General features: G+C 42.6%; 1 protein-coding gene across 2 annotated transcripts in view; it reads right to left on the bottom strand.

The window, feature by feature from the left end:
* LOC131813683 (conserved oligomeric Golgi complex subunit 2-like) overlaps window positions 1–14,618 on the bottom strand; it is a 28,716-nt gene extending 14,098 nt beyond the window's left edge. The window contains exon 1 of one of the 2 annotated variants that reach the window (XM_059144063.1): window positions 14,364–14,618. In XM_059144063.1, the coding sequence (XP_059000046.1) occupies window positions 14,364–14,435 (72 nt within the window). In that variant the 5' untranslated portion in view covers window positions 14,436–14,618. The remainder of the gene's footprint in view (window positions 1–14,363) is intronic. The other variant, XM_059144065.1, reaches the window with a different exon arrangement.
* Window positions 14,619–16,118: the final 1,500 nt, after the last annotated feature.

Genomic DNA, 16,118 nt, shown 5'->3' with positions numbered 1-16,118 from the left:
TACTTTAGGAATGGTTTTACTTTATAGTGTAGATTTCCCAAGTATTTAAAAGAAAGTATTTACAACCCATACATTTATGGTCAACTGATTTTTCACAAGGATGCCAAGACCATTTAATGGGGGGAAAAACAGTCTTTTCGAGTGCCTACTACTGGGACAAGTGAATATCTACATGCAAAAGAATGAACTTGGAACAGCAACGTCACACATACACAAAAATATAACTCAAAATGGATCAAAGATTTAAATGTAAGAGTCAAAACTGTAACACTCAGAGAAAACAGGTGAAAATCTGTATGACTTTGGATCGGGAAAAGCTTTCTTAGACATGATACACAAAGCAATAAGAAATATTAGATAAGCTGAACTTGATCAAAATAAAAACTTTCGTGTGTCAAAGGACACTACGGAGAACGTGAAAAGACAACCCACAGAATGGGAGAGAGTATCTGCAAATCATTTGTCTGACAAGGACCTAATAACCAGAATATGCAAATATACTCTTAGAACTCAACAACAAAAAGACAAATAACCTAATTTAAAAACAAGCCAAAGACTTTTGAATAGACATTTCTCCAAAGATGATACACAGACGGTCAAGAGCACATGTCGGGATGTTCGACATCCTTAGTCATTGGGGAAATGCGAATCAAAAGCACATGCAGATGCCACGTCACACCCACTAGGACAACTATGGTAAAATAAAAAAAAGAAAAAGAAAAAAAGAAGAAAAGTGCTGGCAAGAAGGCGGAGAAGCTGGAACCCTCCTGTATTGTCGGTGAGAATGTAAAATAGTGTGGCTAAGGCAGCAAACAGCTCGGTAGCTCCTCAAGAAGTTACACACATACAATTACCCAGCAGTTCTACGTCTAGGGGTATGACACCAACAGAACTGACAACAGATGTTTCTGCCACAACCTGTACATGAATGTGCACAGCAGCGCTGCTCGTAACAGCCAAAAGAGTATATACCCAATGTCCATCAACTGATGAATGGATACATAAAATGTGGAAGAGCTTCTTACACAACCATAAAAAGGAATAAACTATTACATGCTACAACACGAGTGAAGTCTGAAAACATTCTACTCTCAGGTTAAAGGAGGCCAGACACAAAAGGTCACGTGTTATACAATTCCACTGATATGAGATGTTCCAGAAAAGGCAAATCCATAAAAACAGAAAGTAGATTCATGATTGCCAGGGAATAAGGGGAGGGGAGAATTGGAACGAAGAGGTTTATTTTTCGGGTGATGGAAGCATTCTGGAATTAGACAGAAGTGATGTATGTACCATATACACAGTAAATATACTAAAAGCCAGAGAAGAGTACACTTTAAAATGGCAACTATTATGCTTTGTGAATTATATTTTGATGAAAAAGGAAACAACTTAAATATCAACAAGTTAAATGCTAGGATACATTAAAAAAAATCCAAAGTAACACTAATCACAGGAACAATGGCATAGCTACATGAATTTCAGACAAAGCAGATTTCAGAGAAGGAAAATTATCAGGCATAAAGAGCAGCATTACATAATGATAAAGAAATCGACTGACCAAGAAGACACAATTATCCTTAACGTATGTGTGCCTGATCAACACAGGTGAGACACAATCTAACAGAACTGCAGGGAGAAATAAACAATTCCATTATCACAGCTGGTGACTTCAACACTTCTCCATCATTAATGGGCTGATCCAGCAGCAGGGCAACAAGGATCTGACAGATGTGGACATTCAGTCCAGACATGGCACACTTAACACCACCATCAATTACTGTACAACAGATGTACACAGACTATTTCGCCCAGTAATAGTGCAACACACATTCTTAAGCTCATAGGGAACACTCATCAAGACAGAATAATTCTGGGCCACAAAACACAACAAATTTTTAAAAATAAAAATTATACCAAGCATGTTCTCAGACCGCAATGGAATTAAAAATCAGTAACAGAAGATAGCTGAAGAAATCCAAAATACATGGAGATTAAATGACACACTTCTAAATGACAGGAGACCAGTCTCAACAAAATACAATGTAGCAAAATGTGTGGAAGGCTGCTTAAAGGGAAAATACAGTACTGAATGCAAATATTAGAAAAAAAAAGATTAAAGTCAATAATCTAAGCTTCCATTTTAGGCAACAACAACAAAATCAGATCTAAAGTAAGGAGGGGCTCCTGGGTGGTTCAGTTGGTTAATCATCTGCCTTTGGCTCAGGACATGGTCCTAGGGTCCTGGGACATAGCCCTGCATCAGAGCTTCCTGCTCAGGGAGGCTGCTTCTCCATCTCCCATTTCTCTTGCCTGTATTCCCTCTCTCACTGACTCTCTCTGTGTCAAATAAAATCATTTAAAAAAAAAACCCTAAAGGAAGTAGAAAAAAATAAAAATTAGAGCAGAAATCAATGTAATTAAAACCAGGAATTTTTTTTTAAATCAATAAACACCAAGTCTGTTTCTTTGAAAACATCAATAAAACATATACACCCTTAGCCAGGCAAACAAAGAAAAAAGGTAGAAGGCATAAATTACTAATATCAGATGAAAGAAGGAAGGGCTACTGCTAACAATCCCAATCACTGTAAATTCAACCAAACATTTATGGAATACTACACAATTCTCTAAAATCTCTTCCAGAAAGTAAAACTAGAAGGAATACTTCCTAAATCATTCTAGGAGATCATTATTACCCTGACACCAAAACCAATACTACAAGAAAAGAAACTACAAACTGGTATCTCTCATGAACACAGACACAAAAATCTTCAACAAAAATTAGCAAATAAAAGCAAACACTATATTAAAAAATTATACACCAGGTTCATGTAGGATTTATTCCAGGTATGCAACATTAGAAGATGTTCAACATTAGAAAATCAATGTGATCCATCATATCAACAGAAAAAAAATCACATGATCATATCAATGAAGGGAGGAAAAAAAACATTTAACAAAATCCACACCTCTTCATTATTAACCCTCAGGAAACTAGGAATAGGAGGACTTCCTCAACTTGATAAAGAATGTCTCCAAAAATCCACAGCTAACATGATATTAATACTGAGAAAATAGAAGACAGGGAATCAAGGCAAGGATGTCCCTCCTACTACTACTATTCAATACTATACTGGAAGGCCAAACTAATGAAATAAGGTAAGAAAAGGAAACAAAAGGTATACAACCTGGGAAAGAATAAAACTTTGTTCACAGATGACATGACTGTCTACAGAAAATACAAAGACTTCACACCCCACACCCTCCTGAAACTAGTCAAGTGATTATAGCAAGTCTGCACAATACACAGTTAAAATACAGAAGTCAATTGCTTTCCAATGATGTATCAGACAAAGGGCCAGTATTCAAAATTTATAAAGAATTTATCAAACTCAACATCCAAAAAACAAAAAAAAAAATCCAGTCAAGAAATGGACAGAAGACATGAACAGACCAAAGAAGACATCCAAATGGCCAACAGACACATGAAAAAGGGCTCCACATCACTCAGCATCAGGGAAATACAAATCAAACCCACAATGAGACACCACCTAACATCAGTCAAAATGGCTAAAATTAACAAGTCAGGAAACAACAGATGTTGGCGAGGATGTGGAGAAAGGGGAATCCTCCTACACTGTTGGTGGGAATGCAACTCTGGAAAACAGTATGGAGGCTCCTCAAAAAGTTAAAAATGTAACAACCCAACAACTTAGCAATTGCCCTATTAGATGTTTATCCAAAGTACACAAAGTGATTTGAAGGGGCAAAAGCACCCCGATGTTTACAGTCAAACTATTGAAAGAGCCCAGATGTCCATCAACAGATAAATGGATAAAGAAGATGTGGTATACACACACACACACACACACACAAACACACACACACACACAATACTCAGCCATCAAAAAGAACAAAATCTTGCCATTTGCAAGGACATGGATGGAACTAGAGGAAGACAAATACCATATAGTTTCAGTCACATGTGGAACTTAAGAAACAGATGAATATAGGAGAAGGGAAGGAAAAATAGAAACAGACAGGGAGGCAAATCACAAGAGACTTAACTACAGGAAACAAACTGAGGGTTACTGGAGAGGGGAAAGTTGGGGTAACTGGGTGAGGGGTATTAAGGAGGGCACTTGTTGGGATGAGCTCTGGGTGTTGTATGCAACCAATGAATCACGGAATTCTAACCATGAAACTAAAAGTACACTATATGTTAACGAGATTGAATTTTAATTAAAAAATTTAAAAAGTCAATTGCTTTCGTATATACCAGCAATGTGCAAGTGGAATTTGAAGTTAAAAACACAAGACCATTTACATTAGCATACCAAAAAAAAATTAATACTTAGGTGCAAATCTAACGAAATATGCACAAGATCTATATGAGAAAAAGTATAAAATTCTGATGAAAGATAACAAGCAAGGTAAGATATGAAGTGGAAAGAAAGTCCATAATCTTGGGTAAGAACACTCAATACTGTTAAGAGGTCAGTTCTTCCCAAACTGATTGACAGACTCAATGCAATCCCAATCAAAATGCCAGGAAGTTATTCTGTGGATAGCAACATGTTGACTCTAAAATTTGGATGGAAAACTGGAAAACCAAGAGTCCCAGAGTAGTCAACAAAATATTAAAGAGCGGGGAAAAAAAGGAAATTGAGGATTGCCACCACCCAATTTCAAGACTTACTATTAAAGCTATAGTGATTAAGACAGAAGGTGCCTGGCAAAAGAGACAGGTGCTTGGAACAGAGTGGAGAGCCCAGAAAAACATCCACACACACAGGCAAAGGCAACTCAATGGCAAGGACAGTCTTCAACAAATGGAACCGAACAATGGGACATTGATAAGAAAAAAAAAAAAACAAATGAAAAGAATAAAAACAAACTTTTCACACCTTTCACAAAACCTAAACGTAAAATGCAAAACTTCTTAAAGATGACATAAGAAAAAATGTAGGGATCCTTGGATTTGGCAATGACTTTTCATATATAAAACCAAAAGCATGATCTACGAAAGAAAAAAATTGATGAGAGGGACTTTGTTAAAATTAAACTTCTCTGTAAAAGACACTGTTAAGAGAATGAAAAGACAGGACACCTGGGTGGCTCAGTTGGTTAAGCAGCTGCCTTTGGCTCAGGTCATGATACCAGCGTCCTAGGGTCGAGTCCCACATCGGGATCCTTGATCCGCAGGGAGCCAGCTTCACCCTCTGACTCTGCCTTCCACTCTGTCTGCCTGTGCTCACTCTCCCTCGCTCTCTCTCTGACAAATAAATAAATAAAATCTTAAAAATAAAAAAAAAAGAGAGAGAGAATGAAAAGACCAGTCACAGAGTAGAGAAAATATCTGCAAAACACATCCATGGTAAAGGACTTAAAATAAGAAATATAATATAAAGATGTCTTAGTATCAACAAGAAATCAAACCTAATTTAAAAATGTGAAAAGAGCGGTGGCTGGGAAACCCAGTCAGTTAAGCATCTGCCTTTAGCTCAGGTCCTGGGACTGAACCCCACACTGGGCCCCCGGCTCAGCGAGGAGCCTGCTTTTTTCCCTCTCCCACTGCCTGCTGCTACCTCTCTGTGTGCTTGTGCTGTTAATAAATAAATAGAATCTTTAAAAAAGAAAAAAAAAGGATCTGAAAAGATGCTCTACTTTGTATGTCATTAAGAAATTGCAAATTTGAACAAGGTACTATTACATATCACGTAGAATATAAAAAATCCAAAGCACTAGTAATACCAAATGCTAGCAAGGATGTGGGACAACTGAGCTCTCATTCACTGTTTGGTCAGAATGCAAAATGGGAGGCACTATGTGAGACAGCTTAGCAGTTTCTCACAGAACTAAACACATTCTCACTATACGATCAGTAATTGTGCTCCTTTGTATTTACCCAAAAGAGCTTAAAACTAGTGTCCACACAAAAACCTGCACACGGATGTTTACAGCAGCTTTATTCTCTGAAGTGCCAAAACTTGGAAGCAATCCAATCTCCTTCAGTAGGTGAACAGGTACACTGTGCCACACCCACACAACGGATTATTCGACAATTAAAAGATGAATTATTAAGCCACAAGACTTCGAAGAACCTTAAATGCATATTGCTAAGTGAAAGACCAGTCTCAAAGGCTAAATACTATATGATTCCAACTCTATGGCATTCTGGAAAAGGTAAAAATTAACCAACATTTTTATTTTTATTTATTTTTTAGGTCATCTCTATGCCCAATGTGGTGGCTAGAACTCACAACCCCGAGATCAAGAGTCAGATGCCCTAGCAACTAAGCCAGCCAGGTGCCTCTGAAAAGGTAAAACTCTAGACAGTCAAAAGATCCCGGGCTGAGGGGTGAGCGAGGAGGGTGCAGAGAGAGGAGAAGAAACAAATAGATGAGGTACAGGGGTTTTCAAGGCAATGAAACTAGGCTGTAAGATACCAACAGTAGGTAAATAACATTATACATTTGTCAAAACCCACAGAACTATAGAAAGAGGAGTGAACCCTAATGTAAACCATGGATTTTAATTAATACTGTATCAATGCTGGTTCATCAGTTGTAACACATGTACCACAACAACGTAATACATTAATAATAGGAGATAGTGAAGTTAGAAGAAAAATATCTTCTCTTTGTACTCAGGGGTATTTCCTATCTGAACCCAGTTCAAGTACAAATCCCCCAAAAGGCCAGAAGTTGGGAGATCACAAGAGGTGTTGGAACACAGGAAAATAAAGGAGCAAACCAGACAAGCTGCAGGTAATTAAGAACCATTAACCATGAGAGAAGCAGTGACATCACTCAAAATTAAAACCAAGTAGAGTTTAAAAGTTTAGCTACTTTACTAACTAGCTGCAATCAGGGATGGCAAACAAAGACTAATTCAAAGTAACCTGGGAATTAATCATTTAAAACTTACCAATAATCTGAAATTAGTAGCTTTAATGCTATGAAAATTACATGGAATTTGGAAAGATTGAAGTTCTCTAAGCTGCCAAGAAGTAAAACACTCCTTCCCAGATACATGGACTTATAAAATCACTATATACTATCTCCACGAGAAGCAGAATCCCCAGAACCATCACTCTGTAAAGATGAGAAGTACTAAGAGGGCATATGAAAGTTATGAGCTCTGCCCTGAAACATGTCCCATTTCATCGAGACAAAAAACCAAAATAATTAAGCACTAATCTGCACACTACAGAGGGGTTGAAAGACATAGAAAGATTGTGTGAGCTCACGTATGTGTGTGTTTCCAACCATTCTTGAAAACAATGGACAACAGAGATGAATAAATGTCCCTGTATATCCCATAAATATTCCTCAAATATTTATCATGCAACTCCAGCTCTGCTCTAAAACCTGGGGACATAGTCATGAAAAGAAAAGACAAGGTCTCTGCTTTTAAGGAGCAGATATTCTAATGCAGAAAGGAGAAAATAAATATGTAAACAAACATTATATTAATGAACAGTGATCAAATAGTGATTAATGAATAGTGATCACAGCTAAAAAGAAAACAGGACACAGTAAAGGTCTGAGTGACAAATGGGATGTATTTTAACTTGGATGAACCAGGAAATATAGAACAATGAGTTGAGATCCAAATGACACAAAGGGGCTAGCCACAGGAAGTGTGGCAAGAGTGTTCCTGCCCAAGGTATCAGCATGTATACAAAAATGTCCTTGGAGCTCTTCCCTCCAGCCCCTGCTCTCAAATCTCTGACCCAGCTAGGTGGGGACATAATCTAGGACTTGTGTCTCCCAAAACTCATTCTAAATCTTTGTTCGGTGACTAAATTATTGAAGCTTGAGAAATTAAAAACATATGCTAACAAGATCTTCCCACCATCTACAGAGAGATCATCTTAAAAGCATCATGAAATAGTAACACTGAAATTCTAAAAAACTTCTGTTCTAACATTTTCATCAATTTTATATCAAACTCTTTTCTTGAATTTATATACCCATTTGACATATTTATGAAGAGACAAAAAAAAACCCCCTACATTCCGTAAATGTATTTATCCATCTAACAAATATTTGAGTACCTAATTACACTCTGTTCCAGCTGATTTCTTCTCTTTATCACTTTTTCCCCTCAATTTAACACCAATCATAATCTATGTAGGCTTTTAGTTTGCTTTTCAAAATTAATTTTTTGAGCTATTTAAAGGAATTATCCAGTGCTAGAGTTCTCAACACTGGTCACACATTAGAATCACTTAAGGAACTTTTTTTTTAAGATTTTATTTATTTATTTGACACAGAGAGAGAGATCACAAGTAGGCAGAGAGGGAGGGAATCATGCTCCATGCTGAGCAGAGTGTCCCATGCAGAGCTCGATCCCAGGACCCTGAGACCATGACCTGAGCTGAAGGCAGAAGCTTAACCCTCTGAGCCACTAAGGCAGCCCCTCACCTGAGGAACTTAAAAACAAAAAGCCCAAAGGGCACCTGGCTCGTTCAGTCACTGGAGCGTGCAGGTCTTGATCTCAGGGTTGTGAGTTCAAGTCCCATGTTGGGTATAGAGATTACTTAAAAAAAAAAAAAAGAAAGAAAGAGCCCAAGTCCCAGTTTGTGATTAATTTGTTTAAATGTTTCAAGAAATTTGATGCTAAATGTTGTAAGACTAGTTAAATAACAAAAAGATATATTTACATAATACTTCTTGCTCTCAAATTTTGAACAAAGAACTTACTAATAATCAATAACTTAGTAGGCCAACATTTTATTTAAATTAGTTTTATGGTACTACAAAGAGTGAATTAGAAAATCAAAAGCAAGGAGAAATGGGCATGATGTAAACATGGGGAAGCAAGAGAAAGCAAGAAAGTATGTGACCGGGAAGCAAATGCTTAGCTCTGAGATCCTTCTCCGAGAGAAGAACAGATTAAAACCTAAAAAGAAAGAAAAGAAGGATCTCATGCACTCAAGGAAAGAGAAGTCCCCCAACATCCCTCCTGCTTTTTCCAATATAAACACACAGCTGGGCCGACTTACCACATCCTGGTTGGTACCGACTTTATCAACTTTTCTATTTAGGCCAAACTTGACCGGTCAATGATGAACGGGCTGTGTGCCAAGTGTACCAGTTGTACAACTGACTGTGTAATGGCTGAAACTGAGAAACCGGGGTGAAAGTATCAAGAGGCTCTAAGGATTGCGAAAGAGCCAAGATTCAAACGATTACCACGTACACACAAGACAAACTATGCAGATGACTGCTCAGTACGGAAGTAATTCAGAGTGTTACACTGTGGCATCAGCTGACCCAGACCCAGAAGATTGCTGGAGTTCCCATCATGGACATCTCTAACCATATAGACGACACTGAGCTAATGCCAGATGATGATGGAGCCCCTCACTCCTATGTCTTAATAGAGTTCCTCAGCTCTCCTTTACCAACTTTTCCTATTGCAAGTTCATACAAGCAATTCTCCTTACCCAGTTCCTCTGTTCTGAGCTATGGCTAAAGACACTCATTTTTTTATGTTTTGAAACTGATTATCTTCTACCATTTTACTTTTTGTTGCATCTTTTTATAAATCAGATGACTGCTCACAAGACAAAAAAAAAGGAATGGAAAAGATCAAAAGGGAGGACAACAACAACAAAAAAACAGTTCTTTTTTGCCAGGAACCCTTCTTACAAGTGCCAATCAGATAAACTATATCTGATGTTACATCGTCACAACTCCTCTATCATCAGGGAAAGTAGTTCACATAAGAAAATATCTCTATAAAATGAGTTCCAGGCTTACATTCCATATTTGGCTAATTAGAATTTCATTACGATGTCTGTCTCAAACTGATGCGGAAGAGAATGGAATCTTGTCATCAAGACGTGACATCGAACTAAGAACCCACAGGGTAAGCACTCAGCTCCTGTGATACGAAGACAGCTCCTGGGGATGGGTGACCCTGGGCAACAGTGGCTGACATGCGGGCCTGCGGCTATCTGCTGTCTGTCATTCTTCCCTCTTCCTCCTCTGTCAGCTGCTATCTCCAGCCGCCGTCAACAAAGTCCACCTCAAACAGCCATCACTTCCCTCTGGTCCCATTTACTGTAGCTAAGCTCCAGGCCAGGCATCCAGATCACCAGCCCTGTGGGAACTTCTTCTAAAGTAAGAGGTGGCCCTATTGGTGAAATGCAGGTGCCAAGGCATGCAGACATTGTGCCATCTTCTGGGCTATTCTTAATGTTCTGATTGTCCCACTTCCCTCAGTTCCCACCTGTGGCCTCTGGAAAGAAACATATTACAGTAGGATTTCCAAGGACTGATGCGTGGGGGTCAGGAGATCTGGCCTGTGATTGACCCCAACTAGCTGTGTGGCTTTAAAGGAAGTCATCACACCTCAGGCCTCAGTTTCCTTATCTGCAAGCCAGGATGGACTGGAGTCTTTTCAGAGGAGCCGGCAAAGATCACATAGATAAGCACCACCTCATTATACTAACAAGCAAACAGAAGGCCGGAGGCGAGTGATTTGCCCCAAGTCAGACATAAGCAGGCAGAGAGCAGAGCCGAGGATGGGACCCACATCTGCAGGTCACAGCTAATCAGCCAGCACAGTACAAACAGATCTGAGCAGCTGCTCATTCTTCCCCTTTTCCGTTTTGTCCATCAGAATGCATGCTCCCTGCAAACAAGGACACACAGGACCTGCTGCCTGTCTCAAAATTCCCAGTTCACCCAATTAGAACAGGGAGGAGCCTCAAGGACTTACCCCCCCACCCCCACACACGGTTCTTTTACCTATGGAACATGAGGGTACATATATTCACCGTCCAGAGGGCTCCTGCCTTCAATTCTCATGGAAAAGGTCTTCATGTGCCTACCCGTGGTGCCAACGAAGCCACAAGTTCCAGAGAGGAACTGACACAGAGAAGTTCGAAGGAGGCAGACTGGCTCAGCACAGAAACAAACTGTCTACCAAGGAAAACTACCCCATGGGGGACTGATTCTCTTTGAAATACGTTCGAGTGCGTGGGAAAATGGTTTTTCAAGAGCTGGTGGACTGACCAGTCACCTGGTACATACAAGATCACATCCGCATTCTGACAAGAGTGGCTTGCCTGCAGTGTAGACCAGGGGCCAGAAAGACAAGGAAGGCGCATGGAGACTGGGTGAGAAGCTTCTACGGTGTGATGGCAAGGGCGCACTGCAAAGGTATGAGAAGAGATGGAAAGAAGTATATGGACTCAAGAGGTTTAGGAAGCGAAATCCACAGGACTTGGTGTGACAGACTAGATTTTGGAAAGGTGACAGAGTAGGAGTTGACTTCTGGTTTCCCAATTCCAGGCTAAACGGATGAAGTGTTTACCGAGAGAGGCAATAGAAAAAGAAAGGTGGTTTTCAGTGGAGGAGGTGCTCATGAATTCCGTCTTGAACCTGATGAGTCTGAGGGGCCACAGACACATCCGAGAAGAAAGGTCAGCAAGTCCGATACACAGAACTGGTGCTCAGGAGGTGTGTGGGCCAGAGACAGGAATCTGCCTGACCTGCTGAGAGGTGGTCATGAAGCTGCACAAAAGGTCATCTAGGGAAAGAAAGGAACATGGGGCTGAGCCCATAATTAGCATTCAGTGGCTACCAGGAGCATGACTTTGCACAGGAGACACATCAGAGAGGTAGAAGAAAGACAGGAAGCAATGCAGAGCATTTGGTCTACTGCGATGTCGAGTAAGGAGACAGAGAAAGGTCGGGTGCGCTGACTTAGAAACAGTTTTGGTAAGAACTCTTTAGTGGAATGACAGGGCCTGAAGGGTGGAAGGTGGGAAAGTCAAGTCAACCCCTGAGCACTGGCTGTGATGCACGACAGTGATAGGGCAATACCTAGAGGTGGGGCAGTCAAGTGGGAGAGAATCAAACAGGAGCGCATGATGGGAAGGAGTGCAGGGGACAGGATCCTCGCAGCCTCCTGGAAGGGTGGGAGGGCATGGACTCCAAGCCAGAGTGGAGACTGAACCCGAGGAGGAAGGAGAGCCCCTCCCCGTACCAGGCGACGAGGAGAAGGGGACAAATACAAGAATGGGATCATGATCAGCAGGATGGAGGAGGTCCCGTGGGATGGCTGCTAATTTTTCTGTACAACTGGAGATGAAGTCATATGTTGAGATGGAAGAGGAAGGCTACATATGATGTCAATAGCATACCCATGTAAATGGTCTAATTTATCTGTTATGCCACTTTCTCCCCCTACTACCAATACCTTATGTCCTGCTCATCTATTATTTGGCTGTCAACCCAAAGGATTTTCATATTTCTAAGCCGACAAAGTATGATGTTGCCAGTGCCTCTGCCCCAGGTGACCCTTCCCCATCTGCCATTCCTGCACTTTGATCACCTACCTCTTTTGCATACATTTCCGCTTCTATTTCTCAGTAGATCTCATAAACATGACTTTTTAAGTAGTCTCCTGCCACCAGTCAGCTCGAACTCAACAGATATGACCATGCAACTTCCTGCTGTAAACCTGCAGCTCTACCGTGAAGACTGCATCAACGTGGACCCCTCAATGTATGCAGTGTCCAAGGTGCAACCGCAGCCCCACCCCATCTCCCTTTCTACCATCTCAGTCTCATTCCAAAATGTGCCAAACAAGACACCTATGTAGAAATACAACCCTGACAGCAAACTCTCCACTCATTTCTGCCTCGGAACTGTAACTTAACAAAACATCTCTCTGACGGAAACACAAATTGCATATAACCTTTATCTCCAGCTCCCACATAGAAGATCAATACCACTTTACACAGAACAGCTGTTCCATGTATTTTCCTTCTATGTATGAAGGGGTCATGTTCATTAACACTAAAAATTGTACGTTATATTCAGAAATGTCAGAGCCTTGAAAGAATATGGAATTGCTGGCATTCTAGCCACTTTCCCAGTTTGCTCTCTTCCTACCTCTAAGTCCTACTTTAGAACTGCTATTTTGAGATTTCTATTTTCCAAAGCTGCTTTGACCAAAGGCATTCTGTCAGCTCAGAGTGAGAAAGATGGCGGGGTGAGGAAGTGCAAGAAAATGCTAGTGTTAGGCCCAAAGAAAGCCTGACGAAGTCCAAAGACAGACAAGCTAAAGAGACTTCCATGCTTTGACATTCTTTAAGTCTGTGTGTGTGCCTTTTCTTCTTCCAATGACCTCTCTCCTCATCACGTGTCCTTCGTTAACAAAAGGTTTCTGGATCAGAGAATTCACTCTGTGCTCTCCTTCAGACACTCCATTCAATTTACACCTTTTATTACAGTGGCTTAACATCACCATACAAGAACAAGAGTACAATATACCTTCGTCTAGGCATCCCTACATATTAAAAATGATATGGCCACCCCGCAGAGGATCCAGACATAAGCACTTTTAAAGCCAGAGTTTGGGAGATGTGATCTGAATGCAAGTATCAAAAAGGAACTAGCTGGTTAACCCAAAAAAGAAAAAAACATATTATGACTTGAAGCCATAAAAAAGTAAGAAATTGAACCTCTTTTCAGAATTTTAGGTACCTACAGAGCCAAAACTTTTTAACACTGAAACCAGCTACTAAATCCCAATCCTTAGAAATTAAACATATACGTTTTGATAGTTTAAGTACAGACCCAGAGGGATACAGAAAACAGATAAAGCTCCTCCTGGATCTGATTTAAACCTTGGAACATTTTCAAGGCTATGTCTGATGAACCTTTCCTGTCAGTAAAGTCTTTTCAGTTTAAATTTCTATTCTGTAAGTTTATGTCCTACAGTTATCTGCTGCCAGCTTCAGGCTGACCTCACCAAGAGAAGTAGGGCAACTTTAGAAAAGGAGCTTGGTATGCTTTGTAGTACTGGACCAGAACCAGTAAGGACAGTGCAGTCTTTCAGATTTCTCATTCCGGGAGCTTAAGACGAAAGTCAGGCATAAACGTTAGGTTAAGTGCCTTTTTGACCCGATTCCTGGTAAGTACGTGTGTTCAGAGATGTGTTCAATGCACAGTCGCTCAGCTTCTAGGCACAAGGCACTGGGAAGCTTCTGTCAGGCCGGGGGAGTGGCGGTCTGACTGTGCCGCAGGGTACCAGAGGCGGGTCCTATGGGTCCAGGGCTTTTACGTTTAGCTCAAAACCACTTGCCTTGAACTTTCAAGTCTTTTTATTCAATGTGCACGATTTCACAGGAGTGCTTTCTCCAGGCTGCACCTAGCCCACCCGAGGCCAAGAGACTCACTGCGAAGTGCAGTGAGGTCCCCGCCGAGGACCCGTCAGGGTCAGGGACAGCCCAGGAAGCCCGCAGGAGAAGCACGAGGAGAGGCCCCGGAGGGCCAAGGAGGGCAGGCCACCCAAGGCCCGGCTCCAGGGAGCAGAGCCCAGGCGTGCACCTTCATGAACTCGTCCTTGTCAAAGCAGAGTGAGTCCAGCCCCTTGGGCAGGTTCATCTTACTTCTCTCCATCCCGCCGACCGCCGCCTCTCAGCACCGACACTCGAGCGAGGAGGAAAGGTAGGAGGCTGCGCTCCCCGACGCTACCGGTGAAGCCACGGAGTTTCCACCGCACAGAAGGCACCGCTTCCTCCAACATGGCAGCGCCCCCGCCCGGCCAATGAAAGAGGACGCCGCAGGCCCGCCTCCGCCTGCCTCCGCCTGCTACCGTCGGGCCAGCAGGTGATGCTGCCCCCGTGCGGCGGAGGGCGACACTACAACCTCGCCTACGTTTCTGCAGGGCAGTCCCGACGCTGTTGATGCCCAGTGAGCGGGAGAAGGGAGGGCGGGGAGGGTCAGGGGCGCTCCCTCCCCACCTCGCCCTTTCCCTCGGAAAATCGGCCTGCGAACCTCTTCCAGGACCTTCTCCCGAGATTGTCCCGCGGGAAGCATAGCCGTGGCGGGATGCTGGCCCTTTACTTCTGCGGCCGGTTGTCCAGAGAGGGGGGCGCGTCCGGGTGTCAGGCCTCCGGTCTCCGGGCGCCGCCGCTGCAGCCGCCTGGGCGCGGAGGTCTCTGAGGGAACCCGGCTTCCGCCCTTAGCCCTGGCACCCACCTGCGAGCGTGGCTTCTCCCGGCTGAGCTTGGCTCCAGCGATCTGTAGGGAGGAAGGTGGTCAGCTGGCAGCCTCGGGTCGTCTGGGCCGCTCCCAGCTCCACTTCAGCTCAGCTGCGGGGCGGCCGCAAGGTTGGGTTCTCAGAGCTCTTAAAGAATCACCTCGCTACCGGCTGGCCGACAAAACGCAGCCGACAAGTAGATGTGCGAGCATGTTTATGTCCAGTCCGCTCTAGAATGGGCGGAATTGTGTGTTTGTGGCTAGCGTTGGTTCGATCGCCACACCTGCCCCCAATTTCCGAGACCCCCTCCTCCTCCTGCCATCCACCCCACATTTATTTTGAGATTTTTCTTTCCTCTTCCCTTGCTCTTTCTCCCACTGTCCTCCCCTTTAGTGGGAATGTCATGGTCAAATAATGATTCATTTCTCTTTTTTTTCTCCGTGAGACTCTGACAGCTCAAACCACAGATCTCACGCACGCCCTTCAGGCTGCAGCTTTGCTGTAATAGCCCAGGACTGGGCTGCCCCTCCCAATGCTGTGATCTCCCAGAGATAGCATGAGCAGTCCTTAGAAAGGGATGGGACACAGCAAGACAATGGCTTACAGTGAGTCTTACATTCCAGTCACTCCAAACGGGAAACTGGTCACTTTTTTTAAAAAAACGTGAGTACAGGGACGCCTGGGTGGCTCACTTGGTTAAGCAGCTGCCTTCGGCTCAGGTCATGATACCAGCATCCTCAGATCGAGTCCCACATGGGGCTCCTTGCTCAGCAGGGAGCCTGTTTCTCCCTCTGCCTCTGCCTGCCATTCTGTCTGCCTGTGCTCACTCTCTCCCCCTCTCTCTCTCTGATAAATAAATAAAAAAAATCTTTAAAACCTGAGTACAGAATCTGAAACAATACATTCCATAGCAGTGGGCCTGGCAAGGCCTTGTTGAGGAAAACATTCCCAGTCAACATCCAGAGACTATGACAGGTAGGATGAGAGCTGGAATCTTATTTGGAGAATCAGAATAAATTGCCAGGGGAGCAACTATGAAAGTGCATTCTATGCCCTCTTGTGGTCATTTGGATATAGGGAATGAAAGCCTCATTATTTGG

Source organism: Mustela lutreola, chromosome 13, assembly GCF_030435805.1.
Source record: "Mustela lutreola isolate mMusLut2 chromosome 13, mMusLut2.pri, whole genome shotgun sequence".
Classification (NCBI taxonomy): domain Eukaryota; kingdom Metazoa; phylum Chordata; class Mammalia; order Carnivora; family Mustelidae; genus Mustela; species Mustela lutreola.
This window is presented reverse-complemented; position numbering and strand designations above follow the sequence as displayed.